The sequence below is a fragment of the Prionailurus bengalensis genome, chromosome C2, assembly GCF_016509475.1.
Source record: "Prionailurus bengalensis isolate Pbe53 chromosome C2, Fcat_Pben_1.1_paternal_pri, whole genome shotgun sequence".
NCBI classification, from domain to species: Eukaryota; Metazoa; Chordata; class Mammalia; order Carnivora; family Felidae; genus Prionailurus; species Prionailurus bengalensis.
Window position 1 is genome coordinate 46,762,501 of NC_057350.1, and position 13,440 is coordinate 46,775,940.

The 13,440-nt window shown below is 42.0% G+C and overlaps 1 protein-coding gene across 1 annotated transcript in view; it reads right to left on the reverse strand.

The window, feature by feature from the left end:
• CPOX (coproporphyrinogen oxidase) overlaps positions 1 to 6,986 on the reverse strand; it is a 25,680-nt gene extending 18,694 nt beyond the window's left edge. Inside the window, exons 1-3 of the mRNA XM_043593937.1 lie at positions 4,152 to 6,986; positions 1,711 to 1,854; positions 1,340 to 1,450 (exon numbers count right to left, since the gene is read on the reverse strand). Of these exons, the coding sequence (XP_043449872.1) occupies positions 1,340 to 1,450; positions 1,711 to 1,854; positions 4,152 to 4,680 (784 nt within the window). The 5' untranslated portion in view covers positions 4,681 to 6,986. The remainder of the gene's footprint in view (positions 1 to 1,339; positions 1,451 to 1,710; positions 1,855 to 4,151) is intronic.
• Between the last annotated feature and the right edge of the window lie 6,454 nt (positions 6,987 to 13,440).

Here is a 13,440-nt window from a genome sequence, read left to right on the forward strand (position 1 = left end):
AGGCAGGAAAATATTATGCATGGCAGAGAATGATGAAACACCACATGGGTGGACCAGGAAGTAGATCTCAACTACTACGAGGAGCATAAATCACACGAGGAGCATAAAATGCCTCTGCTGGGTCACAATTAAAAAACAAACAAGCAAAGAAAAAACAAACAACAAGCAAATCTCTGGCCCAGGTATCTGCAGTTTATAAAAGTTCCCCAGGAGATTCTGATGTTCCCTGTATTAAAAACCACTGCCCGCCCCGCCTTAAGCCCAGAAAGGGCAAAAACACAGAGGGACACAACTTACCATTTGAGAATAACTATTACATGTGTTTAGTTGGGTCTAAACACATAGGCTGTCAGTACCAGTTACCAACTTCTAACATTAAAAGGCTGAACCAAACTAAATGTCTTCAAAATGAAAGTTAAATACATGGACTTTAAATACCACCACCTCGGGGCGCCTGGGTGGCGCAGTCGGTTAAGCGTCCGACTTCAGCCAGGTCACGATCTCGCGGTCCGTGAGTTCGAGCCCCGCGTCGGGCTCTGGGCTGATGGCTCAGAGCCTGGAGCCTGTTTCCGATTCTGTGTCTCCCTCTCTCTCTGCCCCTCCCCCGTTCATGCTCTGTCTCTCTCTGTCCCAAAAATAAATAAATAAATAAATACCACCACCTCCAGAGAGACCACCAGCCGATTCTGTGTCTCCCTCTCTCTCTGCCCCTCCCCCGTTCATGCTCTGTCTCTCTGTCCCAAAAATAAATAAATACATACATACATACATACATACATACATACCACCACCTCCAGAGAGACCACCAGCCATAGAGCGGCACTGCACAGACACTCCACAGGGTGGTAACAGTAGGTCCGGCTAATTTGGAGACATGGGCTGAACTACACATCCTTAATGAGGCATGATCAACTCCACCCTATCTTAAACCCACTGATAACATGCTGGTGACTAGCAGAGCAATACATTTGGAAGATATTTTCACATTTTCACAAAAGCAAGTTCTCCATTTCGACTTAACCTTATACATGAGGTTTTCCTTTGGATTTTCTTTCCTGTGCAAAGAACCCTGTGTGCACTTTGAAGCTGAGATTCATTAAATCATTCCTTCTGCGTTGGAGGAAATATGGGGAAGTTCAGAGCCCAGCCAATGCTATTTCCACTTTTCACCTCTCGTGCATAATCCATTGCACCTGCCAAGGAATAAGGCTTAATACGCCTCCTGAAAACCTCGTTAAGATTTATATATTCTTTTTCACATTCTTAAATTATGCCCCCCGGCTTGTTTTAAAATTCATATTTGCACAATAATATTTTCCACAGCTCCAGGGATGCTTACCATCAGCTTCTTCTACTTCAAAGTATCTGTAGTTGAAATGGATAGTAGGAGCATGAGGATTCTTGGGGTGGATAACAGAGCTCACGCCCATAGCAGAAAACGGCAATTTACCTGGAAAGCAAAACAGTGGTGAGCTCCACTTACTCATCGGGCTTAAATCACTCCAACTTGGTTTCAGGACCAATTTTCAAAAGCTCCTTTTTGTCTCTTAAAATACAATTTTTAAAAAGTAAACGTGAACATGCTTCTTTGGGATGTGCACCCTAATGTGGTTTTTTTTCCACAGAAGCAATATATATTGTACAAATAGAACTCATGGGGAATAAAGGTTTGCAGGGATTTTTAAAGGCTGTCGAGACTGCCTGATTTACCATCTTTCGTCTTCAGAATTTTCCCTCTGCTTCTCATTTGTTTCGCTGCTTCCTCAGAAAGATTTCCATGAACAACAGAAACGCTCACCCCAGCCTTTTCAAAAACATGCCCATCTTGAAGTACGCAGCTGATGCCACCACCTCCTGTTTATAGAAATACAAGATGAGGAGAGAAGGTAAGGGTGTATGCAAAATCAAAAACAACCCTTGCATGAAGGTGGTGGGATTAGGAGTGACTTTCCTCCTCTACTGTCCAAATCTTCTAGGCCATCAGGATATTTAGCATTTTAAAGTACAATAAAATTAGATAACTAGCGTAGCTTGATGACACTGCGACTGCCTAATGGGCAAATATTCTATCTTTCCCACAGCACTAAACTGAGTATTTCTTCTACATCTAAAATAAATCACTGGACGGGCGCCTGGGTGGCTCAGTCAGTTAACCATCCGACTTGATTTCTGCTCAGGTCATGATCTCAAGGTTTGTGAGATGGAGCCCCCACCCAAAGGGCTCCATGCTAATAGCTCAGAACCTGCTTGGGACTCTCTCACTCCCTTTCTATCTGCTCCTCCCCTGGGCAAGTTTGCTCGCTCAAAATAAATAAATAAACTTTAAAAAGAAAATAAATCACTGGAATATTTTCCCTTCAAAAACTACTGTTCACAATGGCATCCATTGGTTATGATACAAGAGAGAAGTCCAAAGTTAAAAACAGGTATGGGTATGTTTGAGGAATGTTCTGTTATTACCAAGTTTAAGAGCTCTGTATGAATTGTTTTTTCTCAGTGTGCTGTGTACCATTTAATTTTATTTATAGGCACTTAAAAAACAGTAGACATTTGAACTCTTCAGGGATTTGGGCCTTTAAACTGAATAAGATACACATTAATATTTAGGTAGATGAGATTTACTAATAGGTTTTTTTTTTCTTAAAACACTAGAGTTATCACAAAGGCAACTGTTCATAGAGGTACTTGTTTGTCTTTATTTCTAAGAATTTTTAGAGCTGGATGGGACGTAAGACTATCCAGTGCAACCCCTGCACATCTCAAGTGAGAAAATGGTGCCCAGAAAGACAAAACACTTTATCCAACATCACACAGCTGGCAAGTGGTCCAATTTGTTTTAGTGCTTTCTATGCATCAGACAATATTTTAAGCACTTCATATATCATCATCCCTACAATCCCCTCATATAGTATCTAATCTCATTTCAGAGAAGAGGACACAGAGGCACATCAAAAATTAAGTAACTTCTGAAGGCCACACAGTTACTCTAGTACTTGTGCTTGGGTCCTTGTTCAATGGTCTTCACTTGAAAACATTATAAGATAGATAACACTACAAAAGACCAGATTTAACCTCACTTAATAGAGATGAGGCAGCATCACAGCTCAAAAGCTGCTGAGGAGAAGGATGCTGTAGTATTCCTAGCTAAGAAGCCAGGAATTCTTCAAGTTTATGACCAAGATGTGGGCTTTCCCTACATAGGCAATAACAAGGTCATAAATACATGATTCTATAAAAACTGGATTTTTCTTTACTGAAGTACAATTGACACATAACATTATATTAGTTGAGGGTGTACAACACAATGATTTGATATTTGTATACATTGCAAAATAAGTCTAGTTACCATCCAACACCACAGAGAGTTACAAATTTTTTTTTCTCATGATGAGAATTTTCAAGATCTACTCTCTCAGCAATATATGCAATACGATATTTTTGGCTGTAGTCACCATGCTGTACATTACATCCTTATGACTTATTTATTTTATAACTGGAAGTTTGTACCTTCACCCATTTTGCCCATTCTCCTCACCCCCTCCTATCTATTAACTACTAATCTGAAGAACTGGGTTTTGCCACTGGAAGGGAAGATTGTCCTAGCAGGAAGTCTGAGGGGTGCTTTTGGTAGAACTACTGACAAGCCAAATATTTCTTGCGCAACTTGAGAAAAAGACATAATGACACAATGACAGCCTCAGTTGGAGGAGTCTGGCCAACACTTAGCAAATAGGAGGCAAGTTAATCTTTCCATCTCTAAAGAAGGAGAAGGGGGAAATGCACCCAGAGAAGCGGATGAAATGTGAGGAAAATCGATGCTCAATTACAAATATGGACACCCAAGTCTGTTGGCTAAAAATAACCCTAAAACTATTACGAAAAGCGCCATTAAAAAATCGCATAGACTTTGAAACGTCCAGGATTAGAGTAACAGATCTGTATCTAGAGGTCTGCAAACAGAAGCCTGATGACCCTTACAGTCTCAATCTTCCTAAAGGTGTCCCTTCTAACCTAGCAGCCGCTCTGTAGGTACCCCTTTCCTACTCCCAGCCCCTATTTTCCGTCATCTGCTGCCAGCAACCTAAATCTCGATCTTTAACACCCCCCCCCCACCCCCGTCTCCACCTCCCGCTAGGCGCTGGCCTCCTCACCTTCCTTCCTCTCCCACCGGTCCACGGAGAAGCGGGCGCCCCCGTCTACCTGTGCCAGAGCCTGGCACACCTGGGCCTGGGTCTCCAGGATCAGCAGCTCCATCTTGGTCTTCATGTCGCTCGGTCTCCCACGCAGCTCGCGCAGGTCGGTCACAGGCAAGGCCATGAAGCAGCTGCAGCGACGGGCCAGCTCGTCCTCCTCCTCAGGCTTCCCAGACGAAGAGCTCCGTGCCCCCGAGCTCTTGGGCACCATCTCCGCCCGCTGTACGTGCCCGAAGGCGGCGGCGGCCAGCCCCGCCAGCCCGGCCAGCCCCGCCAGCGCCGTGGTCAGCCCGGTCCCCAACCGGGAGGCTCCTCCCGCGGTCCGGCCGTGCCCCAGCCCGCGGCACTGCTCGGTGCCAGCGGAGCCCGGGGGCCGGCAGATGCGTCCCGCGGAGCAGCGCCCCGGCCAGGCGCACAGCGCTCCGCGGCCGCCCCGCGCAGCTTGCCAGCAGGAGCCCGCGCTCAGCCTGCCCAGGTGCAAGGCCATACTGCCGCGCTGTCACCTCTAGCAAGGCCCACGTCCCGGAGATCGGTCCCTGAGCTTCTGGATGTCCCAAGCTGGGGAGCAGCTCTGGGAATGGAAACCTTGGCGGGGAAGAGCTACTACCGGGTCGGCTCTCGGGCGGCGGGCGGAGGGGCGGGGGATGCTGGGAGCTGTAGTCCGGCTCCTGTCGCCGCCTGCAGGGGCGCGCCGGGGAGATAAGGAATCCAGTCCCCAGAAGGGCGGGTGCCAAGACAAGGGACCTGGATGCCGAACGTGCGAGAGGGCTGTGTAAGTAATGAGATAAGAGGCTTTCTGGTCACGTACAACCTCTGGTCTGCTATCCAATCAACCACAGGGTGTAGACAAAGTACACTGAGGACGCTTAGGACCAATGGAGCAGAAATATGGCCAGAGTCCTTCCCCATTTACATTTACAATTTACAAGTTACATTTTCAAACAGAGTTGCAAATCCTGGCTGAGTGTATAGGAGGCCCCTTCGTGCCCCGTTTCCAGTCCAGGAGACCTTCTAGAATTTGCAGGAGTGGCTTGGGGCGGAGCCTGAGAGACTCCTTCCGTACCAACAGTTTTTAAAGTGAGTCCGCAAGGTAGTCAAGGGATGCTAAGAAAATCCTAGTAAAAGACTTTAGGAGAGTTCATCATTGCAGTCTTTCCAGTTCATGATCCTGCACTAACCAGTTGATTCTTATAGAAATAGGAAAAGCAAAGTGATCATTTTACTAAACACGCGTAAAAGTAATGACCTGGTGTGTTTGGGTGATCAAGGAATAACATTAGACTTAAAAATACATATCACCCTACAATCGTGGCATGCTGCCAAGTATTTCTCACCTTTTAGTACTTTCAACAACTCATGTAAGCTAGGCGGGGCAAACATTTGCCCTGCTTTCTCCCTGCTACTACCAACACACACACACACACACACACACACACACACACACACACACACTTCAAAAAAGATGTAAGAAGCTAACATAGATTTGACAGATTTTTGTTCTTATTGTTCCTGTAACATACCACAGTTTTGTGTTGTCTGAACATGAAAGTGTTAGAAAGACTGTCATGGAATGATTTTAATTTCCAGTAGTAGATAATAATTTAAGCCACTTGTGGTCTCTACAAGTTTTTAGTGGCTAGATGCAGTGATGGAACTTCATGGCTATGGGTCAGACAAGCTGTTCAAACCAGTGTATCTTATCCATCCACAACTGCATCTGGCAACTCTCAAAGTGGGACACAACATTAGCTGGGTAGGTATGCTTGACTCACTAGCAGATTCAATAAAAGGTAAAGGTTTGGATTGAGAAGTGAATAGACTACTTCGGGGGAAGAATACCATTGGATTTTAGCCATAGTGTAACATGCTGGGAGGCTGAGTTGCAGGAGGAAAGGGAAGATAAGAACTATCACTGCAGTAAGAGTTGTTTGCCTCTCCTCGATGCCTGTGATAGGGTTTGGCTGGGCCTGGGGATAGCAATTGAACCTCATTAATGGAAAGGACCTCTCTAGCGCATTTTTCTATAGGAACCCCATTCATTTTTGCTCTGATTCTGAGAATACTCATAAAGCTAGGAAAAGATAAGCAGACACAGGCCGCTTTGAACATATGCACAGTCAGATAGTCTGGTCTTGAGCCAACTGTGTACTAATTTGCAGGTTTCCATCCCTCCCCATCCTTGGCCTCTCTTTGCAAAGAGCTTGCTCTCCTTTCCTCTGGTTTCCAGAGACTTCCATACCCTTACCTTATTATGCTATGCTAAAGAAAGGCCTTTATAACTTTCAAACTTAAAAATAAAATAGCTAGTTATTTAATCAGCAAAAATGAGTTTATCTGGGCATAGCGGAAGAATTGTAACTCCAGACATACAAACTACACCACACCATAGGCAAGAACAACAATACAGAGGAACAAAGAAAAGGAGCTTCCTTTTATAGAGGAGAGAGTTGGGAAGGGTTGTTTGGAAGGAAATTTCATAGGAGGAGAAAGAGAGTTCAGAGTTGTGGTGGCTTCCCATTGGCTGAGTTGTGACAGTTTCTCATTGGCTGGGTTGTTGCTGGGTAAAGAGTAAATCTTCCTCCTTCCTGAAGCGGTATGCAAAGTAAGATGTAACTGATACTGAATGAGAACCATCCCTTAATTTTTTCCTGACCTGATTTTGAATTGGGTTTCATTTATTCATTTTCACACAGCCTGGTTAGTGTGAATGTAAATTACCTTCCTGTGGCTACAAATAGTCTCCAAGAGATTTAAGACCTATTTGTCAGCATGGAATAAAAAAAACATCCCCTATTCATTTTCTCATCCTTTTTTGAGCCTGGTTTCCTGCACTGCTTTATGTTCTATATGATCCTGCAAAACAAAAAGATTTTGAATAGCCTTGTACAAACTCATGAGGCATATATATATATATACGTATATACATACATGTATATACGTGTATATATGTATGTATATACGTATATATATACAGTGGTTATGTATATATGTATATACCACTATATATATATATATAGTGGTAGTGAGATAGCAAAGAAGTGGACTTTTTGATATTTTTACTCAATTTTTTAGAATTTATATTTTAAATGTTTAGGTCTTTATATAATTTTATTTTAGAGGGAGATCGTGTGTGTGAGTTGGGGAGAGGGGCAGAGGTAGAGAGAGAGAAAGAATCTTAAGCAGGCTCCATGCTCAGTGTGGAGCCCAATGCAGGGCTCAGTCTCACAAACCTTAAGATCATGACCTGAGTGGAAATCAATATTTGGATGCTTAACCCAACTGAGCCACCCAGGTGTCCAGAAATGTTTAGGTCTTTAGAGGCAAATATTTACATATTTCATTAAAATAATTGGTTCTTATAGTTAAATGTAGGTTAAATATCCAATGCAATTTGTTGTTACTGACTTGCTTTTTCTTTATCTGAAGTAATTTTAAGATTAGTTTCTCATAGAGGTATAGATACCACCCAAATAGTCAAGAAAAGTTTTATGAAAGGGAGGAATCATGGTGCCTGCTCCTTAGTCCTTCACCTTTTGCCTTTAGCCCTCCCTATTTCTTCTCTATAGTAATATGCATGTGATATCTGGAGTTGCAGCAACGATTTGTGACGAAGACTATCAAAATCACATGAAAAAATTTGCAGAGCAGTAAGATAGAAGGAGCCTGGATCCTGATACTTCCTTGAGTGGATGGAACTCCTGGGCTGGAGTTTTTGTTATATGAGAAAAATAAATAAAGGTACTATTTGTCAGATTTTCAGTACCTTCAGCTTAAGTCTTTCTAATATCCTAATTATCCCATCTTGATTCTATGTCTACCCTGGAGCCAACCAACAATGGCCAGGGGTAGAGGATGGAATCGTGTTACAACATGATGACCTCCAGAGATGCCTGGGTGGCTCAGTCGGTTAAGTGTCCAACTCTTGATTTCGGCTCAGGTCATGATTTCATGGTTCGTGGATTTGAGCCCTGTGACGGGATCCATGCTGGCAGTGCGGAACCTGCTTGGGATTCTCTGTCTCCCTCTCTTTGCCCCTCCCCTGCGTTCTCTCTCTCTCTCTCTCTCTCTCTCTCTCTCTCTCTCTCTCAAAATAAATAAACATTAAAAAAAAAAAGAACATGATGACCTCCCACTATAATTGAGGGGAATGGTCAGTATTGGATATCGTTTCCAGAAAAAAGGGAAATATGGTAAGCAGATAATACAGTTGATGCCCAGGATAGAGATAAATTTTTGAAGATAATTCTGGGGTATTGAACTTATGAATCTAAGATGAACACAAATATGGAATTCAGAAAGAACTAACAAGTTAGGTGTGACAGAAGGTAATAGGTTTAACCTAGACAGTTATTAAAAGTTATTTCTACCGGTTCAGCCAAAGCTATCCAGCTGTTCCATTTGCCTTAGGTACAGTAGTTTCCTGGCCACCCTGCCCCTTCACCATATAATGCTCTCAGCAACCATTCTAAGAGGCTTTAGAACACTATGGGTCAACTGAAAGGGAGAGTCGTTTGGGAAGATGTTGGGGACAACGTGTTGGGGTATATGCAGGTATCTCTTCTGTTTAGGCAATCAAGGGACAATGGGCATGGGGCAATAAAGACATCAGACAGCAGTAAGAAAGACATTTAACCAATGTCATGTGTATCTGCCTCCATGGTGTTTTCGTGGCACTTTCAACTAATGTTATTTGCTCAAGAGATGCAAAGCTGCTTTCACTCACATCATGGCAAATTCAACTTATCTGGTGAACTAGAATGCTTTCTTGGAAAACACACATCTAAGGCTTTTTAACTTAAGCCCATATGAACATCTTTTAAACTTAGGAGTCAAGAATTAGTTCCCTTTGTTCTCTACGTCTATCTAAACATTTTCTTCCATGTCTAAGAGCTTAGCAAAGAGCAGGACCTGCTTCTAGAGGTTGAATGAATACAGAGGGAGAAAAAGGCACTTTTGAAATATTTTCTTTTATTGCAAGACATGCTGAGATGCTGGTGGGTTACAAATGGAAATATGAATCCTGAGGAGTGAGGGCTGGAAGGGTAAAGATTTGTGAGATACCCACTATGCTGGAATGATGGAAAGTTCATAGAGGAACCTTTAGAAGAAAAGGATAAAGGGTTCAAAGTCAGAACACAGCGCATAAGACACATTTAGGGACAAGGAAAACAAGAAGTCGTAGGGCCTTTGGTGCCATGTCACAGAAGTATGAAGGGGAGAAGTCATCAAAGAGGAGAGTGTGGTCCGTGGGCAGAGATCTGCACTCTCTGCTCAGCTAACACAAGTGCTGAGTACCAGATAATGAAAATTATAAAGTCACTCCTGCCTTTGAGACAGAGCTTCAGAGAACTGGATGAGGTGGATGCTAAATTGAAAGGATATATAGAACAATAGTAACTCAGAGTGGGTAGTTATAAGATTGATCTTTGGTTTGAGGTGGAAAACTTGAGCATGTTTTTTGCTGAAAGGAGTGAAGCAACTGAGCAAGACTAAAAATTCAAGAATATGCACCACTAGGAGACCTTATGGCCAGAACCAAGCTTTGTTTTCTCTGCTACTTTTCCCAAACTGAACCATTTAATCTCCATTCAGATAGCACAAAGATTAGGGGACATGGGAATGAGGGCTGGGCCAGAAGATTCAATGCTCCTGGTCCTAACATATGTACCTTCAAGGGATCTGGACTTCTTACTCCAAATGTTTGCCCCCACCCTCACTCTCTCCCTAACCAGCAGCCTTACTATTCTAGGCTCAACTGTAATAGAAGGGCTATGAGAACTTTGTAGGGGTGACTATTCTTGGTCCAACTAAGTCCTGGATCATTCATTTTTCCTGTAGACATTTATTTAACACTTTCATGTGCTATGTTAAAAACAACCACATCAAGTGGAGGGAAACACTGGTATTGCCCTTACCTGCTGGATCAGGAAACTGAAGCTTATGTTTAGGCATAGACCAAGTTTCTAACGTGGACCTTGTTTCTAATGCTCTTTTAACATCATTCCACTGTTACACCTACACCTTACCAGGAACCAGGGTACACAAAAAAGTTACCTCCCTTTTCCTATCCTCCCAGAAATGGATATTCCATTTGAGCCACCAGATAATCTCTTCCAGTGAAATACTATACAGGCAGTTCCCACCTTGCCGGGTACTTCAGGACCATAAAAATCACTGTGAAAACAGAAGCGAAACAAATCAATCTTAATAATCAATGTGAAACAATTATGATTGTTCTGTGACCTTTAAAACTTTCTGCCAAAACACTAAGAATTCAGTTACTGTAGGTTAGAAATGAAAAAAAATATCAAAATTCATATTTATTTGGTACACTACAATTTAAAGGCTTAGAAATATTCAGAATTCAAGTGTCTTATTTCTCTGTACTTATCAAGAATAGTTTGAAAAGTGCTGGGCTTCTCTTCTTATTCTGTAATTTCTGACCCAGAGTGAGCATCTTTTCTATACCTTAGTGAAGTGTCATGCTCTTTCTAAGTTTAAATTACCTTCCAACATTTTGTCCCTTGTGCCTTCAAAGTTGTGGAATATTCCAAGAGTTCCTTTCAGTTTTTATTTATTTAAGTAATCTCTACAGCCAATGCGGGGCTTGAACTCACAACCTTGAGATCAAGAGTCACGTGCTCTCCTGACTGAGGCAGCCAGGTGCCCCTCCCACACCCCCAAGAGTTCCTTTAATGTGAAATTGTTGTTGTTTTATCAGTATCACTTCTGGCTTGCCATAACCACTTTATTCCTTTATATTAATATGTTTTCCTTCACCAAGTTCCTCTGATACTTAATTTTATGTCTCAACTTGGTTGGGGCCATGGTGCCCAGATATTTGGTCAACATCAGCTTTTCCCTGGGTTTCCAGCATGCTGGCTCACTCTGCAGATTTCTGACTTGCCAGCCTTCATAATCATGAGCCAGTTCCTTAAAGTAAATGTCTTTACACACACACACACACACACACACACACACACACACACACCTAATTGGCTCTGTTTCTCTGGAGAACCCTCACTAATACAGTTCCTATGGCTGAATATCTGTCTCAAAATGTGGGAGGAATGAAATTTCCATGGTCAGCTATTTGTTCTATAATTTCATCTACATTCAATTAGGATTTCACTTCCAGCGTTACCACTTTTTGTTTCTTTACTACACTTTCATCTTTGTTGCCCAATTACCACTTTCCTTAATCCATTTTGGCAAAATGTCATGTGGACTTATCACTGAGAAACGAGGAACCAACATAGCTACACACTTTGCTCTCTGTGCATAAACTGAATAACAGACATTTGGTGACCGATCACTAACAGACTTGCAGAAAAATAACGTGATTGGTCAGTGAACATTGTGTGCACCTGTTATTTATGTTGTTATTTGTGGACTGAAGAGGTAGCACAAAGTGTGTACTTCATGCAAGTACCCATAGTTATATGATGTGGTAACTGAAATTTGAACTGTGTTGTTGGAGACCTGGTGGTATTTAACTAAGCCACAGTAACTAACTGTAATTTGTGCATATTGAAACCATGCAATGCAAGGACTGCCTGTATTTACTTTTAAACCAGTTGTCTAGATCTATAATTTAGCAACCTTTACCATTAAGGACCGTAAAGCAAAGAAAACAAGGTTCTCAACTGAATCAGCAGCATCTCTATAAAAATCCTATCATTTTATTAACTGGCATTCTTGAGATACCTGATACTTATTTTCTTTACTATTTTCTGTGAATAACTGGCTGCTTAGAGAATCACGTAAGAAATGTCCAAATCTAGGAAGTGGTTTGCGGTAGAGACAGCTACTAAGAATCTATTTTCCCTTTCTCCCTTTAATGATGGTACTCCAGGTTTAGTGGGGATGTAGCTGCCTCACTAAGGACCACATTCCCATCTTTTCTTAAAGCTTTTGACCAGATTCTGGCCAGTGGGTGTGAGCAAAGCTGTTGAAGGCCACTTCTGGGTTTGTCCTTAAAAGGAATGGATGTTCTTTTCCCTGGCCTTTTCTCCACTGGCTGGTATACAGATGCAAGAGCAGGAAGTGGAACAGACACTCTGAACCCAGAAATTGAATCTATGTGTTGAGTGGGGGTGTCAGAACTCCCCTATAGAGACTACTATTTCTGGACAGTTATATCAGAGAGAATAAATGTCAACTTTGTTTAGCCATTACATTGTAGGGTCTTTTGTTACAGACATTTAACTCTAACCTAAAAAAAAAACACATGGATGGCTTCCTTTTTGGGAATAAGTAATAGCCTGTCATAGTAATACAGGGGATTTGTACACATCATACTAAATAGTTAATGGATTCTCCCCCCTTCTAACTTTAAGAAACTCAGAAGGGAGATACTTCTGCAAGTAGTTAGAAGGGACAAGAGAAAAACATATGGGTCTTGGTCCAATCCCCTTCTGACATAACAAATTGAGTAGGACCTACTGATGGACAATTAATGATGTGATGAAACCACCACAGATAAGACGAGCAAAATCTGCCTCTTGCACAGAGAGGTTTTGGTGTTTACCATAAACACTTACTGTGCACTAAGGATATGAGCCTCCATTCCTAACAACCAGACTTGTGGGATTGGAGCCTTCCAATATTTAAATTGAATTCCCAGGAGCTACTGAGGTATGATGAGAGAGACAGTTATCTGGCAATATTTATATAATACTTCTGTGACAAAAATCAGTTTAAGATAGTATTAATAAGTTAAGACATTGACATGTAAATAATTTATCCTAATACAGTCCTTAAAATTTGTACATCATGAAATTTGGCTATTTTGTACAAAATTGATAAAAGATCAGATCCAACACCAACAAGTGTGTAATGCTCATAGGTGTACACTAGAGGGCACTCATCTACTATTTTCTGTTTGAACAAAATTTACAGTAATGGTTTTCAAATCAGTGTGTAGAAGAATCATCTTGGAATCTTGTTTAAAATGTATACCTTTGGGCTGTGGAGAGGCCTGAGAATCTGCATTTTTAATGAGAGGCTATAGGAGAGCACGGTAAAGAGCATGACTTGTGGAGCCTGACTGCCAGGGTTTGAAACCTGGTTTTGCTACTTGTGAGCGTAAATAATTATTTAACAAACCTCTGTGCTCAGTTTCTCATCCATCAGATGAAGTTAGAAATAGCACTTACCTCTTAGGGTTGTTGTAATGATTAAATGAGCCAACTTAAAACATACAACCTAGTGCCTGGCCATAAATATTCACTCTATTTTACAAGCG